Source organism: Lissotriton helveticus, chromosome 11, assembly GCF_964261635.1.
Source record: "Lissotriton helveticus chromosome 11, aLisHel1.1, whole genome shotgun sequence".
NCBI lineage: Eukaryota > Metazoa > Chordata > Amphibia > Caudata > Salamandridae > Lissotriton > Lissotriton helveticus.
The window spans coordinates 1,124,980,757-1,124,993,712 of record NC_136072.1 but is presented as its reverse complement, the minus strand read 5'-3'; the positions used below and the strand labels follow the sequence as shown (position 1 = coordinate 1,124,993,712).

The 12,956-nt window shown below is 45.8% G+C and overlaps 1 protein-coding gene across 6 annotated transcripts in view; it reads left to right on the top strand.

The window, feature by feature from the left end:
• Positions 1 to 12,956, top strand: part of DGCR2 (DiGeorge syndrome critical region gene 2) — a 345,968-nt gene that overhangs the window by 59,441 nt on the left and 273,571 nt on the right. For 4 of the 6 annotated variants that reach the window (XM_078667852.1, XM_078667849.1, XM_078667850.1 and 1 more), the window contains exon 2: positions 10,989 to 11,060. The exons of the other annotated variants lie outside the window; for them this stretch is intronic. In XM_078667852.1, coding sequence (XP_078523978.1) covers positions 10,989 to 11,060 — 72 coding nt within the window. The remainder of the gene's footprint in view (positions 1 to 10,988; positions 11,061 to 12,956) is intronic. 6 annotated transcript variants of the gene reach the window in all.

The window sequence follows — 12,956 nt, the reverse complement described above, 5'->3', positions numbered from 1 at the left end:
TTCTAAAAACCTTGTCAAGTGACAGAGATGCTCGTTGCTGTACTCACTTTCCCCAGAATTATAAAAATTAATTATCAATGTTTTAGGATAATTCGGGGCAGGGAGCTCGGCTATTAGATAATATGGGGAAGCTGAGTCTAAGATCATTACTGAACCTTTTAATCTTACCGAGAGAAGGAGCATCAACCCTCCCTTAGCTCTACCCGCTGGCGTTGGGCTGGCTGGCTGGAAGTAAGATTTAAAGCCGTCCACCCAGAAGTTATTGTCCTTGTCCCAGGTCTCTTGGAGGGCTATAACATCACAATCTCTGATAAGCTTTAACCAATTCTGGTCACCCCTTTTAGACCGAAGCCCTGCAATGTTCCAGCTCATTAACCTAAATTTAACACCCACCTCTGCGATGGTGTCCTGCTCGGGGGTGGGGAGTCGAGGAATAGTATCTATGTGCCTTAGTCAATCGTTCTCATTTAACTGAGACAAAGGGGAAAACCTGTTAGATAGAACTAATGTCTCCTTACTCTTGGTTACCTGGCTAGAGGATGCTTTAGGTGAATGAGGGAATCTGGAACTACCCCCGACAGAGAAATGTTCCCTATTCATGGAGTTATAGGGGATCCGACCTAAACTCCCATGGATCTGTTCTGGTCATGGTCTTAAATCTGCTTTTAGCCTTTTGGGGGGTAGAGAGGGTAGGGGGGGGGGCTGGGGGTAAAAAGAAAACAATGATAGTGCCCTGATGCTTCCTTCCTCCCTCTTCAGTTCTGAGGCATCCCCGAACAAACTGGGGACAACATGGGGATTATTAAAATTGACAATGACACAATCCCCTTTTACTGCCTTTTGGGTACTCCCTAACCATCCAACCCGCCTGGCCATTATAATACTTGAAGAAATTTCAGTATTACCAGGGCAATTATGGTCACACCATTTTTTAGTGACTGATAATAGAGCATCTGTTGATTCTACCTCTCCCTCCATTAATGGAGGGACCCTTACAAGGACTACCACCAACGGGGCTGCTTCAGGAGGGAGATTAATATTAGGTTGGATAACAATTTTACTCCTAGTCTGTTGATCCATGTGTTTCCCCCTGCTCCTAGTAGGAGCTGGATTACTTCGTATCTCTGGATTCCTTACTGGGCTCCTCTGTGATTCCCTAACCCCGTTGTGATCATGGCAACCGCTTGGTGTGGCGGATCCAGGGGCGGGATTCTCAACCATTAAGGGGCTCAAAGACCAATACCATTCACCTTTCTCCGTATTTTTCCCAGTGCCTAATTTAGGGTTGCATTTAGGGGGCACAGATATCTGAGCCGAACCAGGTGCACAATTAATCAGATTTAGAAACTCATTGATACGTTCACATTTTTCTAGTAAACCGGCGACACAGATGTTCAAAGTATCAATAATGTCCTTAGCAATACCGGTTAAAGCTAGCTCCAGCCGAGAAGTAAAGATTTCCTCCACCAAGTCCCGTACAGTTGTCTCTATTAAATTAGTTGTAGCAGGGTCCTTGTTTCAAAGCGGTACTTTTTGGATCTTTATCCCGCTTATTTGCTCTCTTAGAGACCTTCTTTGACACAGTGCTCTGTTTCTTAGCCTATTCAAAAAGGAGGGTGGTGATGGACAGAGTATCTGAATTAAGCAGAACACTCCTACCCAGTCAAAAGATCAGGGCTTGATCCATCACCGTTTTTTAGCTCACTGCACCATCCCAGTTCAGAACCTGGCTACATGCAAATTAGTCTGATCCTGGCCCAGTGCATCATGGGAACAGGGCAGACCAAACTACCAAGCCAATTCTTTACTGGAAAGGAAACAAGCTTCCGGGGACCGGTTTCTGGCATTACAGCCGTCTTCGGCCCGGCTTGCTTGAATCCTGATGGTGCAGTGAGCAAGGGACTCACATCTGAGCATACCCTTCCACACTTGTGGTGGCCAAAACGATTCAAGCCCTGATCTTTTGACTGGGTAGGAGTGTTCTGCTTAATTCAGATACTCTGTCCATCGCCACCCCCTTTTCTGAATCGTTTTGGCCACTATAGGAGTGGAAGGGTATGCTCAGACATGAGTCCCTTGCTCACTGCACCATCAGGATTCAAGCAAGCCGGGCCGAAGACGGCTGCAATGCCAGAAACCGGTCCCCGGAAGCTTGTTTCGTTTCCAGTAAAGAATTGGCTTGGTAGTTTGGTCTGCCCTGTTCCCATGATGCACTGGGCCAGGGACAGACTAATTTGCATGTAGCCAGGTTCTGAACTGGGATGGTGCAGTGAGCTAAAAAACGGTGATGGATCAAGCCCTGATATTTTGACTGGGTAGGAGTGTTCTGCTTAATTCAGATACTCTGTCCATCACCACCCCCTTTTCTGAATCGTTTTGGCCACTATAGGAGTGGAAGGGTATGCTCAGACATGAGTCCCTTGCTCACTGCACCATCAGGATTCAAGCAAGCCGGGCCGAAGACGGCTGCAATGCCAGAAACCGGTCCCCGGAAGCTTGTTTCCTTTCCAGTAAAGAATTGGCTTGGTAGTTTGGTCTGCCCTGTTCCCATGATGCACTGGGCCAGGGACAGACTAATTTGCATGTAGCCAGTTTCTGAACTGGGATGGTGCAGTGAGCTAAAAAACGGTGATGGATCAAGCCCTGATCTTTTGACTGGGTAGGAGTGTTCTGCTTAATTCAGATACTCTGTCCATCACCACCCCCTTTTCTGAATCGTTTTGGCCACTATAGGAGTGGAAGGGTATGCTCAGACATGAGTCCCTTGCTCACTGCACCATCAGGATTCAAGCAAGCCGGGCCGAAGACGGCTGCAATGCCAGAAACCGGTCCCCGGAAGCTTGTTTTCTTTCCAGTAAAGAATTGGCTTGGTAGTTTGGTCTGCCCTGTTCCCATGATGCACTGGGCCAGGGACAGACTAATTTGCATGTAGCCAGGTTCTGAACTGGGATGGTGCAGTGAGCTAAAAAACGGTGATGGATCAAGCCCTGATCTTTTGACTGGATAGGAGTGTTCTGCTTAATTCAGATACTCTGTCCATCACCACCCCCTTTTCTGAACAGTTTCCTAGCCTGTCCTTTAGTGACTGGAGTCTGACTGGGCGATTTATTGGGGATAATGCTTATAGGTATCAGAACCCTCTCCTCAGAGACAACATGAGATATCTCCTGTGCACAAGATGGGGGGGTTAATAATTACAAGGTGCTCCAGGGGATACTGGGTTTTCCGGGGTAGTATCCAGGGGGGGAATTCCCGCTACTTGAACAGCGTTCGGATCCAGCCCAAGTTCCCTCTCTGCAATGGCAATTTCTGTGGTCAAAACACCCACCGCCGAGGTCAGATAGGAAATGATAGACGCTGATTTCCTAGGGACTTTGGCTTTAAGCCCCCCCCCCTGGTCTTGTGAGGTATGTAGTTTCCGCTTACCCATGATGAAATTCACGTTGAAAAGGGGTGGCCCGGCCTGGCCTCTTCTGGCCACAGATGGCCCGCCCTTTGCCCGGGCTTAGCCCGGCGCATTCCCGCGAGGTGGGAGTTCCGACTAGCTAATGAACTTCCGGTGGCAAGGGGAGGGCGATCGATATCTGTTAGCCCCCGCAGCCCTCTGGAGCTTGTGGTCCCAACTCCAGCTCCTTCAACAATCACGCAGCGTCTCTCGAAATCACAGCTCACTGCAGTCCTGGAATGAAATCCTCTAGAGTCACAATTTGTTCTCAAAAGAACTTGGGAAGCCATCTCTTGATTATACAGAGCTCTAGTGGTAACTTTGCCTGACCTTGCTATCACTTGGGGAAAAATGGGAAACAGAGTTGGGCTCCCTCGATGAGGAGGAATGGGTGGGGACAAAAATGGCAACTAGGGAACTAATAATGGCTAGACTTCATCATAATGTAAATATATTCACAGAATTTATTTCACACCGGAACGTCTCCGCAAAATCGACAGAATCCAATCACCATTATGTGTCCGATGTGGAAATGAGGGATATATTCCTACATGTGGCATGGGACTGCCCAATGCTCAACACGTATTGACTTAGAATCTACAATATGCTTGTCCTTGTTACTGGTTGTGGGCAGAGCAAACCAAAGCAAGCACTCTTGGGGATAATGTATGGGGAGGAAGGGGATAGGGTGAAACAGAAACTGGTGGTAGTAGGCTGAATGATAACCAAAAGGGAAATAGCTCGAACATGGCGAGAGTCGTCCGCCCTCACTTTAAGAGACTGGTACAGAGCTGTGGATTTTAGCCCAGCAGAAGACCATTTATAAAGCTAGAGGGTGCTCTAGGAAATACACCAAAATGGGGGGCCCATGATGGGGCAAACTTAAGCAGGAGTAGCCCATGTCACAGATTGGAGGAGAGCGCAACAGTCATCATGGTGGGTTGTCAGCACTGTTGTGTGTAACTGTCAAATGTATATACATGAGCTTTTGGATGGGACTTTAGCTTTCTTTGATGTTCCAATGTATTACTTTTGTATTTTGTTATTTGTAACTTTATTTCCACATCAAACATATATTGCAATGTGACGCATATACATCGGCATGGCTGCAGTTTCTTTTCTATTGTTAATTGCCCAACTATAATTGATTAGTCCCAGGCATATGCAAATCAGTTTTGGTCCTGCTCCAATAGAATCAAACTGCCAAGTCAGGTACTCCGCACTGGCCAAGCTCGGGATAGCATTCCAACCCATTGTTGTTTTGCTCAGCATGCCTCCTCAGGTTAGACCCAGCAATAGGCAAATCAGTCTTGGTTCTGCTCCAGTAGGTACAGTCCAACCCGAACTTCCTCTCTGAAACGGAACGCAAGCTAACTTTATACCACTTTTGGTCTGATTGGTTCCAGTGGCACATTGAGTAGGGGACCCAAGCCCAGGTATACCTTAGACATGGTTATGGTTAGTTATTGCGTACTGATCAGGTGATGACTTAACTGATCCTTGTACTTTTGGACTTTGATTCCTTTTGAGGCCCGAGATAACACTGAGAGGAAGTTGTGTAATGATGCTGGCAACCTGTGTACTTTAGAAGTAACCTAGGCAAATGGACCCCTAGAATTCTGCTATTTCATAGAAGGGAATGAGAAAATGGTCCGTGACCAATTTACCAAGAATTGGATTCAATTATATACAATATGTGTTGTGTAGAGCACTACAACACTGATACTCAATATCCCACCGAACTTCCTCATGCATACAATCAATGGTTATTCATGAGTGCATGTATAGAGGACCCACACGGGAATTAGCTCCAACAAAATTCAATTACTTGAAACAAAAGCATTTATTCAATTTGCTCAACAAGGTATTTCTTTTCAATATATATAGGTTGAGCGCAAGAAGGAAAGCATTGGGGGAGTGGTAGTGGAGGGTGGTGAGAGGGTGAATCACAGAAATAACGATAGATACAATTTGGATAGATTCAGAGTTAGTGGTAATCAAAACCAGACCAGGTAGACCCGTCCAATGTGAAACATTCATTTACATGTAATCTGTAAATATACATAGCTGTTCGCTATAATAACCCTTTCTAGACTCTTCCCTCCCCCTCCTTGCATCATCTCATACCTCTTTTACTATTCCGATCCCCCAAAACAAGCCTTTCTAAGCCCTTCCCCTTTTCCCCTCTCCACCTCCCTTTTATTCATCCCAAGCCTCCTCCTACTGCTATGAGCTTCAAAACGGACACAAAAAATTTCTAAATCCGCCCCTCTTCTATACCTCTATCTTCAACCCATTTAACAGAGTAACATGTCCACCCCTCAAATTAATTTCATTTCTCACTATACTAATTCACCACTAATCCTTTATGGGTTCCTGGGCAGCGTCCTACTCGCCAAAAAAGCGCTTCAACACCTCATCAGGGGTAGCAAGTGCCATATAAATGCAAACCTTTTTCCCCTCTCCTATCCCCCCACTATCCTTGTCAATCCAAATAACTAACACATCCACCACTCAAATTACTTTCATATTTCGCTATACTAATTCACCACAAATCCATTATGGGTTGTGGAGTAGTGTGCTACTTGCGGAAAAAGCTCTTTGACGCCTCATCAGGGGTAGTAAGCGCTATATAAATACATTTATAATACAGTTTACAATACCACACTTCCAAGGCGTCTCTTATGCGTCTTCCTGCGGCGTGGGCACTTGCTATTGTTCACCATGGGCACTCCATTCTGCTGTAGTTTCTCAGTCTCCGCAGTCGTAAGATGGGTTTCTTGGAGTAATGCTAAGTCGGCGTATTTAGAGTTAAGGTATGTAAGCACCTTTTTTTTGCATTTGATATAGTGGGTGAGGACGTTCACATTTTGATAAATGGCATTAAGTGCTCCCTGCGGTGACATGTGCTTGGTCAAATGGGCAGCAAGGATGGGAGGAGCAATGGAGATTGTCCCCGAATGCCATCGAGAAAGAAACTGGCACCAGGAATTATGTCAGATGGGTTCGGCCCGTGATGGCGAAAGAGAAGTGAAGGCATGGTGGCTGGTAACTTTAGGCCCCCTAATTGTGGGCTAGGCGGGGAGGGGCGAGAGATACTCTCTCGGTTCTTGACGGCTGGCAAGGGAGAGGGAAAAAAGGGTGGTGGGTGTTAATGTCCAGGACAGGATCTAAACGCTCTGTGCGCGGGTGGGCCTATAGATAGGATAGGCGCTGTGGTTTGACCAGTGCCAGTGGAGGACCATGCAGAGGGGGAGGGGAGGGGAGGGGAGGGGAGGAGAGAATATACCAATGGTAGATGGCATGCAACACTGACTCAACTAGAGGGGATCGAAGCGGTGGGTGGGTAAAAGCAGCAGCCTCAAGTAATGAGGCGCTGAACGGCCGTGCCTAGGTTGTAGGCAGGGGGGGGGGAGTGGGGGGGTGGTGGTGAAGGTAAAACTGCGTGCCCCAGGTTTTTGCTTGTCTAGTTCCAGCTAACTTCACCACTTGAGGAGAATGCCTGGAGACCAGCCAGGCAGCGTTGGGAGGCGGAAAAAGCAACAGTGGAAACTATAACCAATAATCAATTAACATTAAACAGTGAACAGACAGGCCACTCATTTACTGCTTACAAAGACACAAGGAAACAATGATGTGCAACAAGCACTGGACACATCATTCATTGGGTGGCCTGGCCTTTAGTGACAGTCTTGCCTGCCCCTGTCCTGTGTCAGCTCTGCCACATCCTTGATCGCCTTCCCCTTGCTGCTCTGCAAGTAGATGCTACCTGTCCTGGTGTCTGCCTCCATGGGGCTGAGAGCCCTCTCTACCCACCGTTGCATAACCTGGGGTGAGGTAGTGGGAATCAGAGCCTTGTCCATTTTTCAGTCATGGAGAACGTTCAGTAAGGATTGCAATTACTCCAGATGGTGGAAGTCCCTAGATTTGCCATCAATCGTGATCCACATATGTGCCGTATAAAAAGGCCATACTTTATGTTCCACTTGCGCAGCTGGGGCATAAGCAACAGGAAGGGCCTTTGCTTCTCGTTCATCTCCCTAGACTAGTCAGCCGAAATGTGGACCATGTGGCCTTGATACTTATAGGGCCCAATGCGACTGCACTGCTGCGAGCATTTGACGTGCCTGTTCATGACGGAGGAAGCAAGGTATGATGGGCTGCACTCCTGCTGATGCCTGGGGCTGTCACGGTCAGATTCTGTGGACTCTGCATTTCCAGCAGACGAGAAGGTAAGCCCCAGGAGTTTGGCTAGTAAGTCGCACAGGAAACTGCTGACATTGGTTCTCTCAGTCTTTTCCAGAATTTCACAAATTAAGATTTTGCTCCTGGGTCTCCTGTCCCCCAGGACGGTGATCCTGGCGTGAATGCCTAGGAGTTTTTGTAGTCTCTGTCTGGGCTCTGATTGATTCCCGTTTCCAGTCCTAACGGGTGTAGATCCAGCCCATCCACTTTTTCTTTGAAGCCTGTTATGTCCACCCCAGTGGACTTCCTCTCTACAGTGATGTCCGTCATCTTCACTTCCATGACCTCCAATCTGTGCCTCACTGCCGTGATTTCCTTGAGGATCAGGTCAATAGTGTGCTCTGAGGAGCCCGTCAAGAGGCGGGCATTTCCTTTGCTTGGGAAGACCACTTTTGTGAGAAGGAGCTGCTTTGTAGGCTTCCCGGGGGGCATGGCGGGCAGGTTGGAGGGCCAGGGAGGAATCTGTTATGCGTTCTCGGCATTCAGCCTGTCGGCATAATGCCCCCTCCAGGCAGGCAGGCAGGCAGGCATGAAGCGGCAAATTGAGAAGGAAAGAGGTCGGTTTGCGCTGCCACCCACACAGGGGGTAAGGGGACCGAAGTGTGGTACTAATGGCGTTCGTCCACCCTTTTTAGGGAAGGGGCGCGGCTGGAATGGCTATGTAGGGCACATGGAGTGGCTGAGGATGTGGCTAGACTAGCAGCTGAACCCCTTTGTTGTTGGACTGCTGGCCAATATTCAGAGCAAGAATCAGTCTTCCCCCCTCCTTTTTGGGGGTGCAGCAAGCCGTCCTACATGCTCGCTGAGGTATTGGGGGTAGGGGGTAGCCTCTGTGTTCAGCGTCTTGCTGGGAGAGGGTAGCCTGCTTGTTCTGCACTCTCCCAGAGTCTTGTGCAGTGGCGGCTCTTGTGCCACACGTTCTCCGGGGCATGATTGGTCCTGTGGAGAGCAGTGCACGGGCTGGGCGGCTGTATCGGTTACTCGTTTCTTGCCCTGGCAATGTAGTGATGGGGGACGGGTACGGTGGGCCTGGGTCGCCCTTGACCCTGTGCAGACGACAAGGCAGGGCACTCCGGCTGCCCCATATTCCTGGGCTCCCGGGGTTGCCAAGATTCACGGGGCCACGCAGGATCACTTCAAGCACTGGCAGTCCACTACAGACCGGGGCCGCGGTCGGAAGTTGCGGCAAGACCCATTGGTTCTGTTGGTGTTGCGAGGAACCCCACCCTCGCCTCTGTTAGACTGCCGTCTCTGTCCGTGGCCAGAATACCCCCCCCCCCCCAACCCCCTTTATATTACTTATAAACATGACGCCCTCCATCCCCTGTCCCGCTAAAGATAATAAAAATTAAAATCTATATGGCGCGATGATGCTGGCTGCATTCCTAGCACTTATAACTTTGTCAAACACCCTGGCTTCACCTCCCAGGAGACAAACCGCGTATTTCGAGTAATGGGATTACAAAGAAAGTTCTCCCTTTTCTCTCACGGTTCAGTTCCTTTACTTTCAGATCTCCTTCCAACCCCTCAAACACTGGATTCCTTTAAAGAAACAATATACTGTGACATCTTCGTTGAAGAAGACTCTGTAAATTGAATCACATTTTGTTGATGAGGTCTGGTATCAAGTGATTGAAGGATAAGGGTTTTCCTTACGTGTGCATTCTCTAAAGACTATCTCCCTGTGGTATTATGCTTAAAATTAATGAAAAATCCGCCATTATTAATTCATACAGGAGGACCGAGAGTTTTACATAGCCCAAAAGGGTAACTGTGATAAGTGTTAAATCTGTAAATTTTGTGTGTATGTGTAATAGTGGTGATCCCTTTTTCTGTGTTTCCTCGTTGTGTAATACTTTGCAGGGTTAGAGCATTTGTCTAGTTGAGTAAGGATGAATATAATTCCTTGTGTATATACAAAATACATTTGCTACAACTAAGTATTAGACATACAATTGATGGACGGAATGCAGAAAAAAATCAAAACATTCACCCCCAGTCAAGAGTTCTGGGTTAAATCCATCATTCTTTTGCTCACAATTCCATCCGAGTTTAGACCCGGCCATAGGCAAATCAGTCTTGATCCTGTGCCTCATGGAAACAGTGCAGCCCGAACTGCCAAGCCATGTCCTCCCTGGGAGGACATGGCTTCCTCCCTGGGAGGACATGGCTTAGCAGTTCCTCTGGACTGTTCCCATGAGGCACAGGGTCTAGACTGATTTGCCTATGGCCAGGTCTAAACTGGGATGGAATGGTGAGCAAAAGAACGATGGATTTAACCCAAATCTATTGACTGGGGGGTGAATGTTTGATTTGCTATGCATTCCGTCCATCATATGTCTTTTGACAACTAAGTATTAGCAGCCAGTGATTAATTTAGGTAATCCTAGCGATAATTGCGTTGTACACATATTCTTTCCCACTTTACAACTTTTTCTTGTATTCTACTATGTCTTTCCGTTCCACGCTCGTAAATGGCGATTAAAGCTAGTATAAGGTTCCAGAGCTCTGCGTTTGGCTGCTTTAGTATCTGCAACTTTGAGGCCCTTGCTTTTCATCTATACTACGAGGGCTTTTGGGGCGTATTTAACATACGTAGTTTTTGGTGTTCTAAAATAACTTATTTTTAAATATGCAACAGCTTGCCCTGTAGCCGCTTAACTTGACATTTCTATTAGTTAATGCTCACACATTTCTAAGTTTGGCAAACAAGTCCAGTTTCATGTGTGTAGGACCCTTTTAATACAGTGGTCTCAAATCAGATGAACATAGCAGAAGCCTGTGACCTTATCAGCGTTTGTAATTTTAGCAACAATTTGTTTTTTCACCCGTTAGCCTAATGAACGGTAACTTTTCCAGTAGGTGTATTTACCAATACAAATTTAAAACATTTTAAATATACAAGTGTTTTTTAATGTCTACATAAAATAGCCACAAAAATTATAATTTTGGTGTGGGTTTGAGGGAGGACTTTCTGCGTCTCCTAGTTGCATGTGCAGTTGTGCCTTTTTTGTATGTTTATGAATTTTAGTATGTATTATGGTGGTCTGTTTTGTTTTTTACAGTGTATCAAATAAAGTAAAAGTTATGTACAATCTGACCTGGCTAATTCAGATCCCTGCGTGAATTTCGTTTTTACTTAATTTACACTTATTATGTTTGTTATGCTGTCTTAAATATATATGCAACCCTTGGTGAATTTCACGAAAGGGCTGAATGTGGAGTAACCAGGTCTGACTGTACATTGTCTGTTTTTCTACTCCGCCATCACTGGGCCATTCTACTTGTGTTGGAGCAGAGAAGGTTGTGCTTGGGTTGAATGCATCGGAAGATGAGGAAATGAATGAACGCCACGACGTGGGGGCTGCAGGTAACGTGAAGTCCATATATTTTACTCTTAGATATGTTCGGTGGGACTCGTTGGGCTTACCTTTACTTTACTTTAAAAACAAAGCGTGTGAGGAAGTTGGGTTACAGTGACGAATGAACCTCAACACTGCATTTTGCAGTATTATAATGCAAACTCCCTAACTGGTTAGAGCATTAAATGGAGGGGATGGTGGGACTTCAGTTGTGCAGATCAGAGAAGGGTTTTAGACAGACCATGACTGAACAGGTTACTCCAGCGCCTCTATGCTGCTGATTAGGGTGGAGGAAAGTGCATGCGGTGTCAGTAGTCCATCACACGATTAATAGTGCACCTGTGAAGGACTTGTATCCAGTAAATTGTTTCAGAATATTGAATACCGAGAAAATATGATCCCAATTCTGCTTTTTGTCAGCGATGTATGGAATTCTTAAATTCATCTCAATGTGGGCAGTGTTCCAATCTATTATATAAGCTTGTCTGCTCTGTACCATGGGCCGAAGGGGACAGACCATATGCATCTCATTCTTGGCCCCATCCCAAAATTCAAAATATAGGCCGAGCAGTCAGTTAGGCCACACCTCTACTGAATCAGAAGCAACCCCAGACTGGTTTAGGCCTTGTTTATGTCCTTTCAGAGGGTATTGTTGGGGCCATTGTACGCAGCCCGTGCCACTGTATGATGACACACAATTCCAAATATTTCAATTTACACTGAACAGTTATTGTCATAGCTTATATTATGTCACAAGTGTTTCATGTTTATGGCGTGTCGCTTCCGATATCATATTTGATGCTCCACATTGATTGCCAGAGCTCATGCTGTGCTATTGTTCGTTTACGGTTTGCTACACAGTTTTGACTTATATCTGTTGCATTAATATTTTGCAACCAGAGGATCAGAGTGTCATTAAAGACATTGCTGATGTGGATGCTTTGGAAATATACACAGCATTTCGGTGATCGAAAAAAATATAGCTTTAATGTGTATATTATAGTTAATATGTTGCAACCAGAGGATCAGAGTGTCATTAAAGACATTGCTGATGTGGATGCTTTGGAAATATACACAGCATTTCGGTGATCGAAAAAAATATAGCTTTAATGTGTATATTATAGTTAATATGTTGCAACCAGAGGATCTAAGTGTCATTAAAGACATTGCTGATGTGGATGCTTTGGAAATATACACAGCATTTCGGTGATCGAAAAAAATATAGCTTTAATGTGTATATTATAGTTAATATGTTGCAACCAGAGGATCAGAGTGTCATTAAAGACATTGCTGATGTGGATGCTTTGGAAATATACACAGCATTTCGGTGATCGAAAAAATATAGCTTTAATGTGTATATTATAGTTGCTGAGCAAGGTAATGCAATTAGTGACCTATCCTTTTTGCTTATTTGTTTTAAATAACTATTGGTTTGCTCAAAAATAAAACTTCCTAGTATATCAATTGATAAAGAAATTGGTATATATCACAAGCATCTGACATAGATCACATGTTAGCAACAATAAGAATCTAACAGTTTTCAAGTTAGTTGAATATCAAGCTTCAAAGTCTTTATATTGGTCAGTAGGTTGGTTGCTCTCCCAGTAGTTTTCTCGGCACACCTCGTTATCAAGAGACCTATGCTGTGTTTTATCATTTTGCTGCGTGTGGAACAGATGCTCTCCAGGGGACCCATTCTGTCTTTTTGGTCAAAGTCAACAAAATCGTGCCCCCAGGGTTGATTGCCACCTTTCCCATTCTACGTCTTTGCGTCCTAGTAAGTGTTATTCTTGGCCTTCCAACATCTCCACGTTTCTAAACCAGAGAAGTGTGGGAGGTGCTGTTACTTCCTCTCATGCCATGGCTATTCTTATAGCCAGAATATATGCCAAGTCGGAAGACGT